The sequence below is a fragment of the Trematomus bernacchii genome, unplaced genomic scaffold, assembly GCF_902827165.1.
Source record: "Trematomus bernacchii unplaced genomic scaffold, fTreBer1.1, whole genome shotgun sequence".
Taxonomy (NCBI): Eukaryota; Metazoa; Chordata; class Actinopteri; order Perciformes; family Nototheniidae; genus Trematomus; species Trematomus bernacchii.
Genome location: NW_022987851.1, coordinates 7,712,583 through 7,738,434, shown reverse-complemented (window position 1 = coordinate 7,738,434; position 25,852 = coordinate 7,712,583). Strand labels below are relative to the sequence as shown.

General features: G+C 41.0%; 1 protein-coding gene across 9 annotated transcripts in view; it reads left to right on the top strand.

The window, feature by feature from the left end:
* Positions 1-25,852, top strand: part of stard13b (StAR-related lipid transfer (START) domain containing 13b) — a 59,864-nt gene that overhangs the window by 19,957 nt on the left and 14,055 nt on the right. For 2 of the 9 annotated variants that reach the window (XM_034113182.1, XM_034113179.1), the window contains exon 1: positions 6,730-7,151. The exons of 4 other annotated variants lie outside the window; for them this stretch is intronic. In XM_034113182.1, the coding sequence (XP_033969073.1) occupies positions 7,028-7,151 (124 nt within the window). In that variant the 5' untranslated portion in view covers positions 6,730-7,027. Of the gene's footprint in view, positions 1-6,729; positions 7,152-14,425; positions 14,808-25,592; positions 25,777-25,852 lie in introns of those variants that run through there. 3 more of the 9 variants (XM_034113178.1, XM_034113180.1, XM_034113181.1) reach the window with 3 other exon arrangements.

Here is a 25,852-nt window from a genome sequence, read left to right as displayed (position 1 = left end):
ACAGGAAATAAAAGATAGATACAATGTGTTTTCTTAAGTCCAAGGGAAAAAATGATAAGTGTGAGTTTATAGAGGGAAGAGACCCTCGTCTTCTTTGTGAAGGGAATACATAAAGACTCACGATGACATTTAAAAACCTGTTAAAAATAGGTATGTGTCTTTTCTTTGTGTCAGTCTGATTCCATAACAACATTCAAAACCCAACTCAAAACCCACCTGTTCAAACTGGCATTTTCTTTATAAACTGTACCCTGTGTCCTTTTGTGTCCTTCTATAGTCCATTTCCTGTTGTTTGTCTTACCCCGGCTGATATTTCACTAAATCCACTGTTTTAATTGTTCCCTATATTGCCCCTATGCCCTGTAAGGTGTCCTTGGGTGTTATGAAAGGCGCCCCCCAAAATAAATGTATTATTAATGTAAGGAATTGGAGTAATGCATTAAAAGTGGCTTCAGTATTGAAAAGGAAAGGCTAAGAAGCACTTATTTTCCATCACAAGTTTTGAATATGGCCAAGCATTTCCATCTGCTCTTTGACTATTTGAAACAGACCTGGACATTATGAAACGCCATGATTTAGAGCATGCAAATGCCAGCAGGAAAATAAATTTTTATGAGATTGTACCGTTATTTTAGCTCCCCGTCTGTCCGTTGTCTGACAGGTGCCAGATCAGTGACATCATGCACTAAATATATAAGCAAGTCGTCATTTTTAGATCCAGCTCAGACTATAAAGGGTGCTGTTGGCATGACGAGTGCATGAAAAATTCCACACATGGAAATACGGAAAATGACTTGTGGTTTCCTGAGTGCAGAGGCCAGCTCGGCTGTTTGAAAGTGAAAAAGTGGAGGGAAAATGCCTGGACGTATTTCTGGACTTTTCTTTGTATATACAGTCATTTCTCAAGGTTGTGAAAACATTATAGAATATTTTTGGTTAACACGCTCTGAATTTATTTTTTATTTTTATTGCAATTACTGTAGTTATCATACATTAAATAGCACATCATGTCATTTAATAATGTCTTCAAGGCCCTTTTGACTGAATGATATCATCATGTTTAACTATTCCTATCATGTTTGGGCATTATCTATTGCCAAGTATAAATCTTCGGGTTTGATCCTATCATTACATAGTGCTGTTTGAACAGAAACCAAATTATCTGCCAGTTGTATGAGCTTCAGTGAGAGGAAACTGGTGTATTGTTCTGATTCCCAATTATAGCCACACTGCCAATTACAAGAGAAGCAATAAATCCTTTGGGGAACAACTTCCTCAAAACAACCAAGGTGAGGCTGCTTTTGTGTGTGTGTTGGGGTGTGTGTGTGACATAAGGAATTTAGGCCTGGGTTTTGTAAACTAAGTGGACGTGGGCAGCTGTGTCAGGATGCAGGCCAGTCACAAGAGGACATGCACTGTGTGTGTGAAGCAACACATAGCTAACAGGTTGGTCCAGCACTCAACTGCCAACTGAGAAGAAAGTCAGAAACAAGATTTAGGATTGTAATGAGGCAGCACGGTCCACTCACAACTTCAGGGCCGTGCACCAGGATGCAGTGACTAAACTATCCTGTTATCTCCTTTTGTGTGTGTGTATGTACCATTCCCATGAATGTCCACCACTCTGAGGGATTGATTCTGAACAATACCTTCTTTCTCATCCAAGTCTGGTGTTTTACTTTGTAGTTCCTCCTTGCTCCTGCATTCACACACACACACACACACACACACACACACACACACACACACACACACACACACACACACACACACACACACACACACACACACACACACACACACACACACACACACAGTATCGAAACCAATAACATTTCCGCAGGGTTGGTTTAGATACAGTATCGAAACCAATAACATTTCCGCAGGGTTGGTTTAGATACAGTAACCACATTTTCCCACATAATCCACAAAGATTCCAGATGTAGCAGGGAGGCAAAAAGTCTGCGCCTCCACTCTCTGTCGCTGCCTGCAGCCTCGCCTCCTCATCCCGGCTTGGAGGAGCGCGTGGCACAGCTCATACCAAACACTGTGTCCTTCTGCACTGGAGCAAGGCCACGGGTAACCATGCTACTGGAGATTTACAAAGCTGTGCACTTCCACCTGTACCCAGATAACACAAAAAAACAGCATGCCATCGAGAGAGGCTCTGTCCAGGGGCAGTGTAGCACTGCAACTTTATTGTGGTTTCAGACCTGATTAAACAATTTGGCTCAGTAATCAAAGAGCAATAGCAGGCGGAGGCAGAGCAGACTTCCTGTATCCTCTCTGCTCTCTGGCTCAGCGGCTTTAAGTTAAGGGCCAAGCAGGACCTGTTTGTGTCTCAGTTTGAAAACAATACCTCCACTGTACTTCCGGCTCATCATGGCTGATGAGTTCAGCAGAAGTGTTTCACAGTGAGTCCACAAATGGATCATTAACAGGGAAAGCTTACATATTTTTTGTTATAATGGAGCCATAAAAAATGGTTTTCTTCTGTTTTGTTAATTGAGCTTGCAAACATGTGGCCTGACAATACTTAAAGTGTTCATATAGATGTTGATTAATGCAGTCTGGTTTTTTAAATGGAAATGTTTTCTTTGCTCTTAGAATTTTGAGACTCATGTGTAGCAGTTTGTGATTTAAAAAAAGACTATGTCAGACATTTGTCATAGGAGGGATAACTAAAACTGTAGCACTAATTTTAAGCAGCTGTAATTTTTCCTTTCTGGTCATCAAACTCCAGTTTCTCCTTTGGGACGTCGCTCATCTTGAAATATAAACATCAACATCCTGTTTGAATTTGATTCATGGAGGCTAACGTCATGCTAAAGTAAGCTGTAATTTATGAAGAGCCATCCTGCCAGCTGCATTTATTGGTGATTGCTGTGAAGATGCCTTACAGCAAAACTCCCCCAAAGGGTATTTCACATCACCAGAAAGGTGATGGAGATTAGTCCCTGGTGAAAAAGAGACTTAAAAGCAGATTGAAAATTACTTAAAAATCAATAAAACATGAGCATGTTTTCCATCTGCAAGCTCTGTGAGAAAAAGAGAGAAATGGAGGCAGTGAGAGTGATTGAGAGAGAAATGTACCTCTGTGATTAGATTCGCATTGCTCTAATAGAAACCAGGTGCTGGACAGTAGTGTAAATGTTTTCCCATGCATTTTTGTGGGCAACGCAGCTTTAACAGTTTCAGTCCTGACAGCATTACATGCTTTGTCATTCAATTAAACAATAGCCACGTACGCTTGTCATGCCAGTTTTACATTCTTCGAGCCTCTTTATACAAACTCTGACCCCTGCTAGCCCTCACTTCTAGATGTTTTTATGATATTTAAATAAACTTTTCAGTTTTTTCTATTTTTACCTCACAGTTTGACACCAAATGTCAAGTTATGCACCTAAGTGCTGCTGCAGTAAGACTTGGATACACATGGATGAGTCATGTGAACATCTGCAGTTTTTTTTGAATCTCTATTTTTAAAACAGATTTGACGTAATTGATCATCTTCTTAGGAATGAATGATTCTATCAAGAACAACTTCCATTGGGGAAGAAACCATGACGTTAAAACACACGGCCCTCTAAGAAAACAGAATTAGTGGCCACTTTAATGGATTGGGACCAAAGTCGGCTTCTCCTTCCCCAACCCCATAATCTAAAGCCAGATATACACCACATGTGTGGCTCCTCTGGAAAAATGAACTCGACTTGGGAATATATGGTCAGGAAATGTATAGCACATGCCTGGGACGAGCCTTCAGGGGCCGGGGTGGAGGTGGAGGGGAGATCCCCCCCACTCCCAGCTCCCTGAGCCTTGTTTCCATTACGCTGGGAAGAGCAATCTCCCAGACTATTCGAGGGGGCCTGGTGTAAGACCTCCTGGCCAACAACATGACCCAATCACAGAGGAGAAATCAGTTTCCTCACATCTGGGATTTTCCCACTTTGGGGCAGCATTCCACATCAGTCACCATACTCAAATGCAGCACACACACACACACACTCTGGAATTCAGATAACTTGTTTACAAATAAATGTGTGTGCGTTTCCCTGTATGTGGAGGACAGAGATTGTCAGAAAGAGGGCACAAAAATAGCCCAGCAAATGTGCCAGTTTTTCAAGGGAAGACGGGAAAAGGAGATTTTTAAAAGCTGCCCGGCCAAAACAAACAAGAGGGTGAGTCAGCGAAGGGAAAACATTCACAAGCTGATTGATGTTTCCTCTCCTTGCATCTGCTATTACTTCCATTGCCAAGGCCTGCACCAGAGGCTAAGTCATCATCTCGCTACAATGAGCCTCGCAGCGACAACGTTCAACTTTAGTGTACAAGTTTTTTAAATTAATCTAGAGGAGAGGAGCAGCGCCAGGCTGTGTTTACCTCTCTGGTGATTCATATGGAGAGAGGTCAGCACCTTGTTGCTGCGCTCCCTCCATCACTTTCACTGTCAGCGGCTGACAGGGATGCATTGTCCGTCTGTCCATTCCTGCCCTGTCAGTCAGCGGGCATTGAGATGGATACCTTGTTTACAACTTTGACATAGTTATTCATTAACCTGTCAAAAAGGCTTAGCAAAATGATGGGCAGATGATGTTGTGAATATTCTTTAAGGGTTCTTTTATGATAACATTCCTAATATCGCTTTTGTTATTAAATGTTTTCACTTTTGTAAAAAATAGACAAAATAGTTGCATTTATTATCAGTTTTGTGTAAAATTGACAACATTTTTGTGTTCACTTTTAGCTTTTTCTTTGTAAACTTCCTGGTTAACAAAGCAGCGGGAAACAAGGTACTTGACTCAGCCTAGCCCTGACCCTTCCTTAAAAGTCTCAGGTTCGAATGAAACAGGTTCTCTAGACAAGTGTGTGTGTAAGGGTTTGAGTGTTTTTTCTTTCCTCCAAGCTAGATTTTAGCCTGGGGTCTCAACAAGTGGGGTTGAATATAGCAACATGCTGATCCCTGGTAAAAAGTTACCTCTCTGACGAAAAGGCATCCACATTTTATCGCACATTTTCATCCCTGTGACTTGCAAAACCTTGAAATAACAGTAACAAATTCAGTTAGATTCAAATGTAGATGAAAAGCTGTCACACTCGGAGAATTATTTAGTTCCTTTGCTGCAAATGACCGAGAAAGTGTTGATGTTTTGCTTCCTAGGAAGGTACACCCTTTGATCTTTCTGTAACTCTGTTTTCAGCAGAGAGCAGAGTCTTACCCTGATATATGTAAATGTTTTATGTCAAATCCAGTAAGATCTGAGCACTTTACTGGCTCTCTCTTTTTCCTCTTGGCTGCACATCATTTCAGTTTTCGACCGTACAAATGGGAAACTGAGCCCTTCGTTAATATTCTCCCCTCAGCTGCACACCCCTTAGCGCTCAGATATCTCTCTGTCTGACCTTGTGATAATCTGTAAATTACCCGTCCTGCTCGGTGGCAAATGGGGTCTGAGTCCTCATTGAAATGAAGTAATGTTAGCTCAGCTTCACACAGAGAGGCCAAACTGAGGGCAGCAGAGATTTGTCCATTTAAGAAACTGTCAATCTTCAGCCAGTCGCTGTGTGTTTATAATAGTATCAAACTTGTTATAACAGTAATCCCAGCTGCTAATGAAAGAAATTAGTACAGACGATATCACCACTCCTCATGCTCCCTGAACGGGCACACAATAAAAGAAGGGAAAATCATTTGGGTATAATGATTACTCAAGCTGTTTAGCAGTTTTATAAAATAATTTATAATGTTTATTTTTTGGATGTGAGCTGATGTTTTCTTTTCTTTTCGGTATCTGCAGTGCAAGATATTGTGACAACAATATAAATGGTGCTGAAACTTAACCCATGTTGCTGTTGAAGGGTTGACCTACTCTAACCGGGAGAACTCGCTGAACTCTCGCTAAGCTTTAAAATAATAGACCACATCCTGCTGGGGGAAATCTAGGTCAAAATCCTAAAGATAGTTGATAAATAAGTCAATGTCATTTAAATGTTTAGACACATCCATAAAAGATGGAATACCTGCAGGATAGGATGATTTTAAATCAAAACCAGGTTTTACTGTTGTAAAATAAATGGTGTAGCATTCAAGTTATATCATTGTACATGTATTATTGATAACCACAGACTCAGGATTATCTATAACTGAACTTAACTATAATGTTGCAATGTTATTTTTGACTCATATTATTGTAAAGTGAGAGAATAGACAGGAGAAGGTGATTGCTCAGTATTGAGTGGTGTCATCTGAGAGCTGCGGTTTGTTTGAGGTGGGGTGTTGAGCGGTTTGCAGCTTGTGATGCCTTCAGGTGCCCTACGTAGAGTTCTATACTGTTGGTCTTCTAGAAAGTGACTAAAAGGAGCTGTTTTTTTTCTCCAAATGAATAAAAAGCCATACAACAAAACAACTTTCATATAGTTTTCTATAAGAGACTTATAGACATAGACTGATATTAAATATTCAACAAAGTCTGAAATGAAATGGCCCAAATACATATCATCAATACTTAATATTATCATGCAAAAAAGCAATTCTAAAATAATGATGTTACTAACTCTTGTTACCATCAGTCCTCCAAGTTCTACAACATTCCTCCTTTCCAGCTCCAGCTGGGTGGATCATATAGCGCTCAGCTGGTAACTCTTATATTTCCCGCAGCATTTGAAGGTATCATGGTTGTGTAGCGCTGGCCGCGCGAGGATCCCTTCACAGTACACACACACCGGCGCACACACATCTGGTGTGAAGTGTGAAAGTCTGTCTTGGTGCTTCACAATCACTCTGTTGCTTTTCCTCGCTTTTTTGATTACCGTTTCTAAGCGAAAGAACATATATATTTTTTTCATTCAAAATGTTGACAACTGCGTTTGAAGACCGGGCACCAAAATCAAGTTTGCTGCTAGTGTAGTATAGAAACTGAAGTTTATAAACGGGAAAGCAAGGGTGATTTTTCTGTTTTACTTAACATAACCTTGTCTGTGTTGGACGAAGAGGATTTTGTTATTATGACCAAGTGGAGGTTTTGCGATGACATCTAGAAGAAACTCAGCGAAACTGAAGCTCCGGCGGTCTTTCAGCGAGCAGCTGCGGAGCTCCACGTCCAAAGCCTGGGATTTACTCTGGAGGAATGTCCGAGAGCGGAGGCTGGCAGGTCAGTAGCCCGCCGCACCATCACAGAGAGAAAAGTTCCTCAAAGTAGTATTAATTTAGCAAATATGGGAATGGTATCTTTCATAGTTTGCATTAAGGGTCGTTAAAGTTGTGCAACAGGGGTATTTGAGAGGGGGGACATGCAGAACATTGTCATAATAATAATGTCATTGTGAAGTAGATGTTTCCTCTAAATAACCGGTGCTGTGCAAAACATTATTAATCCTAAAATAGATAGATATTAAATGTGCATTTAATGTTATGCAATACATAATATAATGCTAAACTCTAAGTTCTAAAGAGTTTTGAGTAGGCCTTTAGCGAACTAAAATCCCACCGTCCCTATTTTCTTTTATAAATATGTGGGGGGAAAGCTGGGCGACTTTTGGAAATAGATCTCTGGGGGTTGTTTAGCCAAATGTACACTTTTAAACTTTACATTTAAGTCCTGTCTCTTTTTAAGCTTTATGATATAAAGTTGTATTTCATTTGATTAATTTCAATGGGTTAAATGTGAGGCAAACGCCTGAATACAGAAACAATATAATGAATTTATTAACATGTTTCCCACGTGCATTAAATCCATGGCTGCATATGGTTTTATTACAGTGTTAATTTGTCTCCGGTATCAATGAGCAGTGGGCTGCTGCTGCCGCAGAGTGGCGCTGCTGAGCAGGCTAATGTATGAACTGTGAAATGGAAAGTGTATGCACAAAGTGAGAGTAGAGAATATTTTATTATTTCCTCATTATTGGTTTAAAGTTATGACATGTTTTTAAAGCACCTTAAATTAACATGAATACGAGTTTAAATAAAGGTTCTATCAATCTTCTAACAAATAACTGTAAAAAGTTTTATGATTATATTTAGTATTTAATGTTTGGCACATATTTTCCCTTTTAATTAGATTTCTGTTTCTGTAGTGTGTAATGTAATAATACTGCAGCTGCTTTCCCAGTCACTCTTCTTGAGAGTAGCCTATTAACCTTCATAGTTTTAGAAATAGAAAGGCTATCGTAGATTTATTACAAGTTTATATTTCCCTAGACTGTTTGTTATTACGAATACCTGGCTGTGAATGAACTTGGACCAAGGCAGTTTTCCTAGCAATGCTGCTCCACTTTAAAAACGCAACAGTGAAGTTTTATAGTTACATGCCTTGTGCAGTAATACTGTCAAAGTCCTTGAGAGTGGGGAAGAGTGTGAGAAGAGGGGAATAAATCACTTGTGCAGTAACCTAAGTATACCACTAGGTGCTGTGAGTTGACCACATCAGTTTATCCCGAGGGAAAGCCATATGGTTTGGTAACAGCTCTGTCTTTATCAGGAGGATTTTCAGTGCTCAAATACAAATACAGACAACAAGTGTAATAGCTTTGTTTCACATGTTTCAAAAATGTTGTTCAAATGTAACGCATTGGTTGTATTTTCTGCAGGAAGCTTGATACTGCTTTGTATGGATATTACCGTATTCTTTAACACGTACACTAAGTCATGTGCCTGGCATCCCTGAAAGCCTGAGCTGTTTTTATTGAACATGATACACTTTATAGACTTGATGCAGCTGACTGTCTTATACAAATATATAATTATTATACATTGTTTGATCCCTGCCAGGAAGGTCCCTCGTGTTTTTTTTGATAATTGTAACACAAATACGGTGATTATGATCATCACATCAGGCCAGGGGCGGATCTAGGAAAATATTCATGGGGTGGCAAGAGGGTGGCAGGAGATTTTGAGGGGTGGCATCCCCTGGCAGAAGTAGGCTATATGCTGATTTAATCGCAGTCATATCAATCAATGTTAACTTGGAAAGCCACAATATTTATATTTTAACTCAATAACATCAGGATACATTATTGTGGCACATCAATAAAGCCTTAAATAGAAATATATAAGGTGGCAGACATAATTTAATGAATCTTAACTGAACAATAACTGAATGAGTTTGTTTCACTCTTAGACCAGCAGGGGTACCAAATATATGCACAGACTGCTGCAAGTACATTAATGAACTGTCTCATCAATGTTTGTCTGAATGAATATGATAATATTAACAATCATATCATTCCTATCAGCTGTCAATCACTGTTATGATTCACATATTCATTTATTATTGAATAAACTATATTTTTTGGAGGAGTTAATGATGAATGTTCCTCAAGATGCTTGCTCACCCTCCTTCAAATTTGAAAGACAAATTACTATCATATATCAAAATTCATAAGAATCAAATGCACAGTTCAGCGCCCCACAACTTTACTGCAAACAGTTACAACCTTGACTTTACATCAGAAAGAACAAACATTAAAGAAGTGACTAACTGCATCAATTAGGGTTAAAAAAAACGTGTATTCAGCTAAAACATATACATCGCTGCAGTTATTATCCAGTGGAAAGTCCTTACCTACTGGCCTAGTTAAATCAAAGTGGTTACTTATTTTTGGCTGGGCAGTGTAGTTTTACACACCGTCTTATTTTACTTTCTCAGGACTTAAAACAATATATACACACGTAAGGTCATCATCTTAACAGTTTGTTATGCTCATCGAGTCATCCGTGAGCAGAGCATCAAGTTGGCATGCCTATAACAACTGAATGCGGCGATTACCATCTTGTTCAGCAGAACGCCTCACAAACTTATTAAGATCCAAAGCTTTAGTGCGTTTTGATTCAATGCTGAGTACAGCCAAACTTGACAGTCTCTTCTCTGTCATTGTAGACCGCAAATACCTCATTCCTTCCGTCTACTTTGGTCCGAATGCTTCTCGTTTGGCGCCGTCCCGTTCAAATGAAATCGCCGCCAATCATATTTCCATGCTCGCGCCAGGGCCGGGGGAGGGGTTACAAGACTTGCGTCTTGTGCTGCATTCACTTGCACTCGGACATTAGGGATTTTCTCTCATAAATGTCCGATGAGCCACAACTTTTATTTCAAAACAAAGCTGCCAACTGGGGTGGCAAGGCTATTTTTTAGGGTGGCAGTTGCCACCCTATGCCACCCCCGTATATCCGCCCCTGCATCAGGCTGATATTTTGGGCAGAGAGGAAAAAACTCATCTCTATTTTGAAAAACAGATTCCAGTATGAGAGGGAGGAAGCTTGAATTAAATTGAGGTCAGGTATTTGAGGCCCGAGACAGCTAATTTATTGCTCATCAGCAATGATATGGCCAATCTCTGGGGAAATCAGCATGTGTCAAATCAATGATAGTGGTCTTTTTATACAACCTTTTTGAACATTAGTCCAAACTGATAGACTTATCATTATGTACGTCAGTTCCTCTGCTAAGTGTGTAGCTTATGCATGAAACATTATTGTTTGAGAGTGATACTCTATCTGTTCTCTGCTGCTGTGCTGAAGGTTACTCAGCAGTAGGCAAATATTTGGAAAGACACAGAGGGCTTCCTCTGCTCTTGTGTGATTCATAACAGGTGTTGACTTTCACAGCTTAACTGGAAAGCAGAAGCAAAATACAGATAAATGTGAGCTGTCACTTTATATAGACACATTATTATCACAAAGCTTTTTCTAGTTACACCAATATATTCAGGACATTATTTTACACTGTAGGTGGGTTTGACTAAGTAAATACACTATGTTTTATAGGCACTAATCCAGAAATATTATTCCATCTTGAGCTGAACTCCTGCTGTAAGTCAGGAAATATTACAATTGTAAGTTTTGAAAAGCTCCTTTCTGCCTGCTTCGTAAAGATATTTTCATACATATATGTTTAAACTTTGTAGAAATATGCAAAGCAGTAAATTAAACATAACACCATGAATTACACCACAATATAAAAACCTGAACTTTTAAAGGTCACTGCTCAATTGTGAGGAAATAAGAGGAGATAATGAGAAAATTGTTTGGATATTTACAGTGCAAACGGCCAATTATTGTGTTTCATAATAGATCGTAAATTATTTTTCTTGAATTATAATCAGCCCTATTATTTAAAGTGCTCAGCCATAACAATCCCTTACATAATTTGAAAAAATAACCTGCCCCCATATCTTATTAATTTCCATTTAAAATATTAATATTTTAATATTTTATATTGCATATATTACTAGCAGATATGATTTGAGCAGACGTGTGATTTTATTCCAGACTGAGCGTTCAATTCAGACATTTGGTGGCTCGTGTGTTGGATATCTTAAGTCACACTGCGTCTATTCTTAAGCCTTAACCACAGGAAACACAGCCACGCAGAGCCAGAACTGCCCAGTGCAGATTACATGTGTCTGCTGCTGAATCACGCCACATCAGAGCAGTGTCTAAACCCCACTCTGCTCCTCCATACTCATCATCTGTGGGGCCATGATTCAGGATATACTGTAACAGGGCTCGGCAGAAAGGGTTGCCAGGTTGTCATTGCCAACTATTTTGAGAAATTGTCAACCAATTCTGTGACATCAGTGGAAACCATTTTTGGATAGGGATCAAAACAGCAAAAATGTGCTCTCTTACTTGAACTATTATTGTTATTGTCATTATTATTATTATAATCAAGACAGATTTGAGGTCACCCCTGAAAGTACAGATGATGGACAGGCTTACATTGGTTTCACTTGAGGGACCCACAATCCAGGTCCAAAAGAAAGGTCAGAAAAGCACAATGTGAAAGGGAGAAAACAGTTGGCAATGAAGCGACCTGCTGAATTCATTTTCACCGATCTCTGAAAAACAGGACAGCTGCAGCTGCACTACTGGTATTCAGTACATTAGTAATTTAGGTAGGACATAATACCTGATGACAGTTAAGATTCAAATTCTGTAAAGTACAAGGAATTTTGTACTTTATTTTTTAAATGTATCTCACATTTTCATTATTAAGCTCACATACAGTAGCTGCATCATTTCTAAATGACTGAAAGTAAAGGGTGACTCAAAATGGCAATCATATTTCAGTTTGGGGATCCTAAAACTGATGCCAGTTTTTTTAACCAAAGTTAGTGTTGAGCTCATTGTAAATATAGTTCTGGGGCAGAGAATGAATATAAGCAAGCATTAAATGCCTGTATTACTGTTGTATTTTAACATGGCTTAATTTGTCTTCACACAGTAACACAAACTGCCTTTTATTGTGAGGAACAATAAAATACACGCTTTAAGCTGGCTGGCATCTTAAACGGCCTCAATATGTGAATGTGTGTGTGTGTGTGTATGTAACTTGAGTCTGGATTCCTGTTGCCATGCTGTATAGTAGTTGAGCTCTGAAACCTAGACAGAGGCGTGTTGGAACACGTTTGATAAGGGCTGGAGTCACTGTGCCTAACACACAATACTCCCACTAAGGACACACTACAGCCATTTCTTCATGGCATGCGGCACAAAGTTAAACACAGGGACATCCAAAGGGAATACTGCAGATCGTGTCGCTCTTGCACAATCCCCGCTGAGGTATTTAAAGGGCAGACAGACACGAAAACACAACATTAATCTCATTCATTATGATGTTGCATAGCATTGGGTGATTGATTCCGTAACGTGATATGTATGATGCACTTAGTGAATATGTCGGTCTAGACGTAGAGAGGACAAGAAAACACAGACATGGGTTCAGCGAGATCTAAATGTTGCCAACATGCTGCCACTCATTTTTTAGCATCCGACACCTGAAGCGAACCTTTACAGTATGAATGAACACAGGTGTATGTGTTGGTAAAAAAATGTGTCACTGCCAAATGAAATCATCTGAATAGTGTCACACCATCACCTAGTCCCTTAAAAAAGCAACAATCACGTATTTCAATAGCTCCACCTGAGGGTGTGGAGAGGGCTATTAAACACAGAAGTTTATGAAAACGTGCAGCCTGAAGTGTGCTGCTGAATTGTGGTCTTTGTTAGCTTAAGCTAGGGTAGAATTTGCCAGCCATGGAGTGAAACAGACAGGGGCTGTGTTTGACTTGGTCGCTTGCCCATTCGTGCTCTATTCACATGTATGGCGCCTGCTTACACTACACAGGCCAGCTTGTGGGGCAGGGGCCCTGACTGGTGCTGGGTGGGTCTGCTTGTGCGGATGTGGACTTTACCTCAGGTGTGAGGAGATTGTTGTTCCATGTTGTAAACTGGCCGATACAAGCAGACTTGATATCATGTGAGCATTAGTTTTAGTTTTGATTTTCTTTAAAAGTTATTGGCCCAAATAGTGTTGTCACAATACAAACACTATGACTTCGATACAGATACTGTACCTGCCAAGATACTGTATTTGCATGCAGATACTGAAACCACGCCAACAACCTAAAACAGTAATAAAATAAATTGAATAATAGATGAGAGAACATGAATCTTAAAATTCTTAAACACAGGAAATATGTTGACAATGTTAATGCAATGTTGTAACACAGTGTGTTCATACAATAAAAAAATAAACCTGGAGACCCTTAAGATCAGCTCTTCAGGTTCACATCCCCACATTCCCATTTCACAATGCTGCTTATAAAAACTTCAATCCTTGTAGAGATAAATGTCAACAGTACAAATGGTGTACATTTTAAAATCAGGATTCAAACATTTCTTCAGATTTCTTTTGTAATTCCTCCAGTTTTTTCAACTTTCTTCAATTGAAGTCTGATCGATAAAGCTCACATCTCATATCACTTCTTGTCAGTACAACATTTAAGAGTGAATTTCCTTCTCAAAACATATGATAAACATTGCTATATGCCAAGTACTATGTGTTAGTATATGATGGGACCAGGGACACAGTGACACAAGAGCCCTTGATGCCTGTCATTGAACAGCCATCAAAACTGAACAGATGAGTGGCGGGAGCTTGAGCTTTCTTTTTGTGTTGGGTGAAGAGGATATAGGTCACTCATATGTATTCAGGCTAAAATGTATTTTTCCCCTGAGGAGGTGACACTTGGAGGAGACCTGCTGAGAGGCCTTCCTGTGGCTGGAGCTAGGGGTTACGTGGTGGGGGTGGGGGTGGGGGAGCTGAAATTAGCATTCTCCAACCAAGAAAACAACTTCTCCCTGTCTTTTCTTTCCTCTGTCGTTTTCTCTAAAATGGTACAGTCTCACTCTCGCCCAGTAAACTTGGCACCTGTGTGACCGGCAACAGCAGAAGAGTTGTTCTAGTGCAGGGCGGCTCCAAAAAACACTATTTTTGTAAGCCCTCCCACACCCGTCTTTCTTCCACTCCTGCTCTCCTCTCAGTTCATAGGCATTCCAACGGTATTTATATTTCCCTCCAGAGCAGGGGGAAGTTGACAAGCATTCACACAGACATTGGATTCAGCTCTGCAAGGTGGGCTGTACTCCCACAGCTGCTTTGCCATTGGCCTCCATGTGGTCACATGGCCTGAAGAGATAGACTGAAGTGTTGGCACTCCTCCCCCTAGGCTCTGCTGTGCTTTCCTTCTCAGCTCACTTTTGGCTTTTTGCGCCTATGTGAAGTTTTCTGTTAGTGGGAGAGTGTGTGGGTGAGTGTGTATCAGCCAGTGGTCAGGGGCTTGTTTGGGGTACAGTGTTTCAGTTATGTTTCGGGAGCTCCCAGAGTCCACAGGCAGCGAGTGTCTTGGGAGTATGACCCCAGAGACTCAGGATTTCTACCTGAGAATGGACCATCACCGCAGACGCTCCGGGTACAGGCTGGGCAGGATCATTGCCAGGCAGCAACTCCTCAAGAAAATCGCTGGAGGTAGGAAAGCTGTTTGGGAAGGAGTGACAGTTCAGTCTTGGTCTTGGTTGGAAAACAACCAGGTTTTTGAGCCTTGGCTGAAGAGAGAGCTGTTAGTTATTAAGAGTTTAAAATAATCATTCTATGTCATACCTCCAGGAATGCTGGGGGTAAGAGGAGCTGGTAGTCAAAACATGCAGTGAATAAGATATGACGCATGTGTATGAATATAACAGTATGAATGCTGGACAACCTGGTGTCAAGTGAGCAAGGGCATCAATGTGTTTGTCTGGGATCAGCTGATTGTCTGTGAAATGTCAGTTCATATCTCTAACTTTCTTTCCTTGGGCACTTCAATAAAAAATCTCTTTGAAAGACAAATAGAGTGATAACTTTGTACGTTTGTAGGTGTGTGTGTGTGTGTACCTCTGCAGACAAAGACAATCTTGACCTTCAGCCAATATGTATTCAAGGGAGCAGGAGTGGTGACTAGTTAATATTGACTGATTATAGTGAACACTGATAGGTGATAACCTCTGGGATCAGTTACATAACAAGAGGAAAGCCTAAACTGTAAACAAGAGATATCAATGCATGTCAGTCCTGACAGTTTAACAAGCCCTCAACACATTTGTGGACTGCTGTATGAAGCCAGGAGAGCAACAGTGCAGCCTGACCCCCATTCATCTTTCTCAAAGGCCTGTAACCTCTCGCCTTTGCTTTTACCTGGAGATGTAAGGTCCGGGGAGGGGGCAGGGCAGTATAACAATGGAGAGGACAAAGTGCTACGACTCCTGCTCCCTCCTGCAGATGTGAGCACACTGACACCGGATCAAAGAGGAGGCTAGATTTCATAACAGATTAAGCCTCATCATCTTCAGCCATCAGATTTAAACACACAGCATAGTTCTCCTCTCAGTCACAGGAGAGCATGAGTCAGATAATGCAGCCTCTTGTGTGGGCAGGATTCCTGAATCACCACAGAGAGCTGAGGCAGCGCATGAGGCATTTTCTGTGATTATGACGACGAGAAGGATACACAGAGCTTTGTGTGGGATTGATGTGTAAAGATTTCCCAGAGTCATGTGTATGAACGAATGTTTTCCAGATAAATCTTCATGATCTGATGTTCGCAGGCGTGTGCAGTCATGTAGCCTGCCATGTGTTTTCAGATTACATGTCTGCAAACCAACAATTTAGTTGATATGTGACAAAGACAGAAAATATGTACATGTTTGAAGTCAGGATCAAGTAATTTTAACAGTGTATACTTCCATGTTTTATACTTTTAAGTATAATGTACTAACTTAACTTTTGACTCACTCAAGATGGCACAGGTTGGCCTTTTCTTTGGGGTTTTAATACTGCTGTTAAAGTGACAAAAGATACATTAACTGCATTTTCTCAATCTCAGTCGGAGTTGTGAAGGTCCCCCTAATGTATACAATATTGATCCTTCTCTTCCTTTTTAAAGGCAACTGGTTTAGCTTAAAATATGTAGAAAAAATGTCACTACATTACCTAAAAACCAAGCTCATGACACCACATTAAATTATCGTCTTAAAGGTGTCTTTTTCTTGGAAGATAAAGACGAAAAGGAAATATACTCTTGGGAGAGAGACAACTCCTCTTGTCCAACTATTTTAACAGGCTGTCTTAAATTCTGTAATTTTGTAATCTTGAGCAATCTTCTCGCCTAATTTTGGTAATTGCAGTTGTTTCATTTGATTGGCCTTAATTGAGCAATGTTCTTCTTCAGCAGTTTTTCTTCCTTTTTCTCAGGAGAGCAGCGTCCCTAGCCCTACTTGTGTGATACACACATGTTTGAAATGCGAGGGAAGGTAGTATTTGAAGGGACTGTCTGCAGAGGCACTCGATTGATCTCCATGTGTCGCAGTGGCTCCTGCATTCCAGCTGGACAGCCCTGTTGACATAGCAGGTTGAAAGTGAGAGGGGGCCGTGGTGATGGGCAGTTACTCATGTATTGTTTCACCCCAAATTCCAGGGAAGCCTTTGGGGTCTTGGTCATGTTTCCGATTTGATGGCGTTTTAAAGCCACCAGAGCTATATGTGTGTGTTTGTGTCCGGTCCACTACATACCTACTGCTAAAGAACCAAAACACACTGAAAACGCACAAGTCCTTTTTTTCTGACCAGTACTGCTCGGAGACTTGATGGATATGCACAGCTGTGTGGAGTAAGAAACAGGCGTTTGAGTGCTGCACAGTGGGATTGTTGTGCAAGGGAATGGGCATGTTTTCATTGAGGAGGAATGTGTCTCCTTTCCTGAAAATACTTCTCAGATTTTAGAGGAGTATTCCATAGCCCATAACTCTGGTAGGGCTACTGTGTTCATGAAGCTTTCTGCTCTGTCTGCATCGAGTCAACAGACTGAAGAATCTCAGGATTTCAATATGCTTTTAATGTTATGCCGAAATCCCTTTAATACTTAAATGTGTATAGTGAATGCTTGTGCATATGACTTTTATGAATAATATATATGTATATTATTTAGGGCTCATTATTCGTATTTCTGTGGATTGTGATATTGAGGATGCAATGTATAGAATATCACGGAATGGTGAGATGTACAATCAGGTGTGCTTCATATACAAAATTAGACTAATTCAACACAGATTTGATCAAAAGCCAGGGTATGACTGAATCCCCTGATAGTCATTTGTCCATATATAGTTCAGAACTCACATATTTATTGCATTAGATGATGGCTCCAGCGGTTTTCCTTGTGCACTGTGGTTTAAAAGTGTTCCTGTTTAGCCACGGAAAAGTCCTGTAAACTTCATCTGGTGGAAAGTGGAAACGCTGAGCAGCTGAATGCTTCACCGTGACTAAACCTTCATCGCTGACTGTGGCTGTTTGGTTCTTTCTCTCGTTGAGGAGCTGCTGTGTTTCAGACAAGAAGCTCTGTCCGGTGTGACCCCTCTGTGGCCCTTCTTCATGGCTTATTGACCTTGGTGCAGCCAGCGGCTCCGATCTCTGCCCTGGGAAGGCCATTTGTGCATTCTGCCCCGGTTGAGGATGTTGTGCGTCTTGTGTCAAATGTCACAAGTTATAGCGTGACAGCTGCCTGCTTATCATTAATCTGTCTGTGTCCTGGAGTTACAAAGCGTGCCTTTTGTCTGGCTGTCATGGTTGAAAGGCTTGTGTCTGTTAGGGTATCGTGCTATCAGCCACATGTTTTCTCCTGCTGCTATGTTTTTAATCATATTGCTATTTGCTCAGTTCTACAGAAAATATGCACACACTGTGCCTTTTTATGTTTACTTTTTACTTTAGTAACTTTACATTACTGACAATGTTTATCTTATCAGCACTAACTGTTTTATGTCATGGTTAAAAGAAGTTCAATGACAAACCTCTTCTGCCAGTTCTAAAGGCATTTGTTTAAAAGAAAGCTCTACAAGAGGTAAGCAGGATAATAGTGTACACCTCCTCTTGAAAATGTTTCTCTACTTAGCATAGAGAGGACGGGAACACTTCAATTTTTGAAGAGGACAAGCTGTACCCTCTGTTCTTACTCTGACTAGCAGATGGATAATGGTTGGAAACCTGCTCTGAAAAGGGGTAGACTCTGTCCTCTCCCACTTAATACTCCTCTCTCAAAGGAACTGAATTATTCATTTAATTATTCAAAGGTCTGCTTCACCATGTTTGATCATCTGTGTGTGAAACAAATATAACTGCTCCTTCATTCAAATGGAGGTTTGATGATAAGCGAAGATGTAGCCATATGCATTGTTTACTTAGTACACACAAGGTCAGTTTATCTTTTATTCATGGCGGACCTCTCTGTGGAGGGGATTTCTATGCAGATTAAGTTTGCTACCTTCAGGGGTCAGTAAATAATACTGGCTGGGAGCAAAAAGTTATTTTAACAATGTGATTAGCTGGTGTTCTACCTTTAGCACTACCATGCTTGTCGTGGCACTTCAAAACAGTTGAACATCGTTTTGAATTCTGAAATGCTTGAGGATACCTGTATAAACTGCATAAACCTTAGCAGATACTGTATTATGATTCTATTATGTTGTAACAAATTGTTTTGGTTATTTTCAAATGTTTTCATATCTCCTATGCCTGCAGCAGTCAAAGACACGCTGACAATTGGTTTATAGCAGTTGGTATTTTCCCGCCCTGCTGATAAAGAATGAGGAAACGATTAAAGAATGTTGTAACGGTCAGGAACCAACTGACTCAATCCAACCAACCTTTATTAAATAAAGGTCACATTCACAAAGCTCTTATGTAGATTCCAATTGTTAGCCTGTAGGTGGCAGACTGAGCTCATATCCTTCCTGTAAATCTCCCTCAGTAGTTCCAAACGGCCAGAGTAGCTGACAGCTGCCACATGTGCAGGGCTAATCATTTACTGAGAAGAGATTTGAGAAATGCCTCGGCTGCACTGTAACAGGAATGGAAAGTCACATATTAACAGAGCCACGATGGAAAACCTCCCCTGTTCACAGGTCTTTCCATTCCACTGAGAGAATATGCTATTTCACTGGGGGAAAAGTCTCATTCACCTACATCCAGCCAAAAGTACGCTAAATATGTTATCACCTAAAGAATCACCTCGTAGTTATGACACTGCAAAACATTTCCTTGGGATAATGAAGCATGTATGTATATATAAAACATTTGGTACGATCCAAATATGCACACGTTCTTATCCAAACGAGTTTTGCACAGGTATCAAAAGATAGTGATAACAGCCAGATGATGTTAATGGTATTAATTTGTATTAAATAAACGACTGCTTCTCAGGCTTCACCTAAAAGCACATTATCCTTAGTTAGTGGTTAAGCCTCACATAATGGACAGTCTGACCTGACAGTTAAGTGACCCCCCCCCCATCTGCTAGAATTCAGTACTTGGCTGCCCTCCTGTGGTAGTAATTTACATTACATGTCAAGAGGTGGAAAAACTGAGGGCTGCAGCATGCATGCAGACCACATTCAGCCTCTGTCTCTTCATTTAATAGGCTTTTCAGCAAGGGAGTGACTGTCTGAACACAGCCTGTCATTGATGGCCCGCATGACAAATAGTCCCACATTTTCTATTAGTGCTCTGTGCATTAGGGAGAGACTGGCTCTGATAAAGCCGAACAATTAGTCTCTTTCATAGGGTAGCATTCTTGGTACGCAGCAGCTCATCATACAGAACGACACGCGCTAACAGTGTCATCGTCTCTGTTTTATGAGTGCCGCGAGGCTCCTGAGGCAGTCTTGTGGCCATTCACTTTGATGTCGTTAATTAGGACCAGCGTCCCCAGAGATGGCTCCATGCTTTTATGGCGGAGGTCCTGAGAGGGCTTTCTCACGGTAGGGGCCCTTGTTCTACCCTCTGACTCTTCTGAGGCTATTCCCAAGGAAGGAGGGAAGCCTACGTAGTCCCCCCTGGGATCCAGTTCAACTGAGAGGGAGGTGGTCTTTGGAGCGTTTTCTTTTCCTCGTCCCTGTCCTGTTCTTCACAGAGCCAGGGTCATACATGAAACCTCCTTTGTTAGTTGACAGTTTCTTTTTACTTATTAGCATCTGTTATTAGCATCATTTTTATTTGTTTGGGTGCCAGGACTTACAGAACATGTGTTGATAACTTTCCAGCCCGCTTTTTCCATGTAACAGTCAATATTTTAGGTTAGCTGGCTGAATGTTTGTCAGTAATTCATAGTCATCTCCTTTTAGTTGTGTTATATGGCGCTCACGGAAAAACCAAATTACAGTGTTTATATAAGCTATCAAAGGGACGGAAGAATTACAGCCACACAACCATATATTAAGAGTGGGAAAACAGCATGACATGGCAAGGCATGCAGCCTACTGTACATAAAACAAGACATGTATGGACTTCAAATCAGGATGCACAGAAACACACACCACTAAGAACCAGAGGTTTATCTTGCCAGGAGATACAGTTAACTGAACGATGGGACACTGTAGGAGGAGCTGCAGGGACCAGGAGGAGAGACAACTAAAAGCTCAGAACAGAGTCTAGCTGAGAGGGGGAAAAGACAGAAAAGCAGAAAGGGAAGGAGGGAAAAGAGGGAAGTGGGGAGCTTCAAGGGGATAGAAAGAGAAGCTGGGGAAAAGTCAGGCAGGCCCAGTGTTTGACTTCCCCATTTTGAAGTCTTACATGTGCAAAGGGGAGCACAGATGCCCACAGATACAGAAGCTATCTGTTACATCTTACTGCTTATATGCTTCACTGAAAGATTGATTATGCTATTAATAATTCTGAGCAGCTCACTTTAATACAATTAAAAAAAAAAAAAATTAAAAAAAAAACATTTTGAAAGTGGACCAAAAACAACAGAGGTAAGAATGGCTAAGATGATCATTTCTGAGACAAGAAAGCTGTAGAATATCATACTAGATATAGCTCGCCCTTGATGTGTGTTATCACTGACGAGCCTGCATTAGTCTTCCAGTACTGTTGTTTCTCTATCTGGTAATAGACTGAATAACCCCAACTGACTAACTATAGCACAATGATTACTCTGCAAAGATCAACAATGGGTTGAAGAAAAAGCCCAGGTTTCAGGGAGGTATGCCTGGATGAAATGAAAAAGGAAATCTCCAAAAGCCAAAGTTGATGTTTTTATCACCAAAGAAAGCAAATCCTTCATACAGGCCTCCAAGTTGGTTCTCAAAACACTTAAACATGCGTGGGAACATGGCTGCAGTCCAGTGTCTGGAAGTGTTTAGCTTTTGCATTGTGCCTTTTGGATTGGAAGTCACTTTAGTACCCTATGTATTTCACAGAAAGCTCTCCGGATAGATTTCTGCCTAGTTCAGCTATTGCTGGTAGTAAAGCGTAGGTATTTGGGGATCTGGAAATGTCTCCTCCTTCCTTGAGGTGTGGGGTCAGAAGCCCCTTTCCTTCTTGGAGTTTCTGTTGGAAATCATGTGTCTAGTGTCCCGTAGTGTGATAAAAGGGGGAAGAAGAAGAACACCTGTCTGTGAAGCTGAAGTACACTCAACACTTTCGTCGCATGTTGCTGTTTACTGAGCGACCCTGAGGAATCAACATGTGGTTGTAAGAACATTTTCTCAAAACTGGGTGAATGTGAGACGCTACAGAGAGACGGATAAAAGAGTGCTTGAACTTTGAATCCTTAACTTGTTCAGAGACCACACAGCCCACACACCATACAGCCCATCATTTTTCTTCTGTGACACCCAACCAGATCTAGTGTGCTATCATTTTGCAGTTTGGGTCTGGGATCATTTGTAAATCCTTCGCTGACAGGCTATTTGAGGTTGGAAGAGGCAGTGACTCTCTGGTAATCTCTCCAATTTCTCTCCCAGGCTGTTGTTTGGTGACTTTGAACACATACATGTCTGCTTTTGAAAACCACTTGAAGTGATTTTCCATAGTTTAAAAATGTTTACAACATGATGCTCACCCCCCATGGTTTTAAGTATATAACCCTCCTTCAAGCAGTGATCCATCTTGATTTTGTGTTCTCGGGCAGGATTGTGTGAATGTAATAAATCAGCTTCGGCTTTTATTATGAGTCCACTGGTAACTGATACTTCTCAGGAAAAAGGGAAATAAATGTATATGTATTTAAGTGTTGTCACTGTTCATTATCAGAACGTAAAGGCTGAAAGAGCTGTGCCTCGTATTTACAGACTCAAGAGAGAGACAAAAAGAGAGACAGACAGACGGAGAAAGAGAGAGTTGATGGGTTGTTACCCCTAAAGATGAGAGAAGCCTCTCTCTGGGTGTCCTTCAGAGGTGAAGGAGAGTGTTACCACAGCTGTGCTGCTCTTGTTTAAATTCAATACAGGACCTCAAGAGAAAAACACAGCTCAGATGACTTTTGACCCAGCAGGCTTTGGCAATGGTCAACAACAGCAGCTCACGTGGTCTTTTTATTTACGCTCAGAATCAATAATTCTTGCTGTGAGTGTGTGTCTACTGTGAAGTAAAAGGTGGACAGACAGCTTTTCACCAGTGGAGTGAATAAAACATATGAAGATTCTTAAAGCAGACTGTATTTGAGCCTATTCAGCCTATTAACAAATGGGCAAAAACGTATATGATAAGCTCTATATTTAAAAGTGCTGATGTATGAAGAGGTTCTTTAATGAATCCTTGATGTCTGTGAAACCCTGACTTACGCAGGTTCAGAATGCTAATGCCTCCCTGGCACTGGCTTTTCCTGGGCTGGCACTGCGTTTGTCCTCAAGTCCCCGGCCTGCAGGAGGCATGGATATCTGCTTTGTTTCGACACTAGTTACTGGAGACCTGTGGTCCACTGAAAGGATCTCTCCACAGGTCTCTGTGGACCACAGGGCATAAGCAGACCCAGGATTTGCTAGCTCATTTGTATTTGAGGAAGTTTTGCTTGGGTGTCTTAGCAACGTAGCCTTGTGCCGGTCATTTTAAACCTGCGTCCCATGTCGGCTACAGGATAACAGGTCCCTTGTGTGCACCATGGGATCAAATGAGGGGGCTGGAAGTCCGTGGCTGATTCAACACCGGCGCTCTGTAATTACTTCTAATACTCATGTGCCAATCACTGCGTCAAAAATAAAGTGACTTCCACAAAGGCTGTGTTGTTACTCACCTTTGTAGACAGATAATCTCTTAGATTTGGCTATTGTCCTTTGTCTCAACACCTTGCCGTGGATGAGTAGCTGTAAAGTGAAGACGTGTTTTGATGTGAGCGGGTGGCACCTCCTGTTACGCTGATGATTGTGGCGTATTGTGCCGAGGATGTTGGAGTCTGAGGAAAACACAGAGCTTATTAAAAAATAGGCTTTATTCCCTCGACATTAGATTAACAAGGGGCACTGTGGTAGTAATCCACCTTGTGCATTGCCAGCATTCCCTTCAGAGGACCTGAACTCTCACAAATAGAGATCTCCTATGCCCCCTCTATCCACACGCATGTCATCACGTCCGTATTTCTGCTATAGTAATTTGTGCTTCCTGTTTGCTCCCCTATGCCCATTTAAAAATGGTGAGACAGAAGGAAATGTTAGGCTATTTTGGGCATGATACATCAGATGCTGTGGTTTTTGGGCAGACTGGAGAGGGGGCAGTGTGTTTCCCCTGGCTGTCTAGTCTTACTTTTACAGTAAGGCTGACTGCTCACTGTGAGTGGGTGTCTGTAAGCAATTAGCATCATAAAGAGGAAGAGAGGCCTCTCCCCCATGCCTCCCAGCGTGACGACACCTCTCCGCCAGCCAACCCACTGTTAAATCTGTTTTTTTCTCTTTCCATATCACTTGCTCTCTTTCTCCAGGTGTTTTTGATACAGACAATCTCAACCGTCCCAGTGTTCGCTGATACTCTGTGTTTTCTGACTTGTATATTTGTCTGGCCTGTCTGGCTGATTCATGCAGATGTCTCTGCGGCAGTGCAGAGTGGGGGAGGAATGGATAGACACATTTGTAAGGGTCGACTCTGTTAGTACTTTAAGCAGTTTGTTTTAGAGTGCTTTTAAAGCTCGGAGTTTATTTATTGTTAAATTATTTATTTATTGTAAAGGTGACTAAAGTGGAGCGCCTGCGTCATTCTGTCTGTGCTTGCAGCCTGGTACCCAGCCCCGGCCCCAGTGGGTCAGGGGAGCTGTATTTTACAACAGGAAATGGCATAAATGTTACAAAGCGACAGGCGCAGTAGAGCCAGGCTACATATGGAATAGTAATTACGTTATAGGAAATGATGGATGGAAGTGATGTCCTTGGGTAATCATAGCGCCATGGCAATTCCCTGGTATTTAAAGTGCTCCTCATTTTATGGACAAACTAATGGATTTCCCTTATAAATCATGAACATTTATGATCTAATCTTTTATAATATATTTAGCTGATCATCAGGAAATCGTTGTCTTTTGCAGGGTGAATGCTTTTATGCTTCTTTCTTACTTTCTTTTTCTTGATTCCGGTTTTAGATGCTTAACATAAGAAATAAAACATAATAAAATACAATAATATAATGTATTAATTTGAACTAAGTTTATATCATTCATTATCAGAATCAGGAATTATTTATTAGTCCCACAGTGTGGAAATAGTGTTACAGCAAAAAGGGGCATAGCAGGTAAAAAAGGCATGCAATAATAAAGAATAAGCTAAGTTATTAAATATATATTGAAATAATTTCTTTGTTTTGAGTAAAGTGACACAGCAGCGCTGTTGCTGTATCAGATGACACAGATCAAACAGTTCCTCTCTCATTGATTAAGCCTCAAACAAAGAGTCTAACAGACGAATATATCACTCTGATGATGTTAGCGAGGAGTCTTGTGAGCCAAATGCCAGAGAATGATTCACTGCTGCTGATTGCTGACAGTTTATGTCATGGTTTTCCCCCGGTTCAGCTGCCTACGATTTTTCCATTTCATTGACCTGCTTAAACAACATCTGGACTTTTCTAAACCACGCTTCCCTTTTGTTTTTTTTAATTAAACATTTCCCACGTTAGAGCTGACATTTCTTGGATGAAATGTCCCTCCATTCCAGATTGTAAAAGCTGACATCATTCAAACTTGCCAAAATGACATCAGGAAACAGTGGTATTTATCAAGTTTAAAGAAAACAGGGTCTTGAATCTCCAGACAAGTCCCAATATTCAGAGGAAGCTTAGATCTTTGCCAAAAATGTGCTGAGTGGGGTATAAAAGAGTTGTCGTGGGCAGAGCTGGGTAGGAGGGTCGGGCACACAAAGCTGGAGGAGGAGGGAGAGGGGGTGAACTTTAGGGAGCCTGCCACAGAAAAGGGGTGGGTTGAAGGAGAGATTTCTAGTGTTGGGACAGGCACATGGTGGTTGGGGGTAGATAGAAAGAGAAGGGGGAAAGAAGGAGCCGTGGATCTGAGTTCAAACTGCAAGCTGTGTTCAGAGAGAGAGCAGGAATGTGGCTCCGCGTGGGAATGAAGATGCTCTGACATGTTGAGAGACACTCGTAAGTCTTGAAGGATATAGGAAGCGCTCTGGCTGTATCATGAAAATATCCCGTAAGTACACAATCATTCGTTACCGGAAATTAACCATAGTGTAGGCTGATTGAAGGATTTTAGAGAGCAGACATAT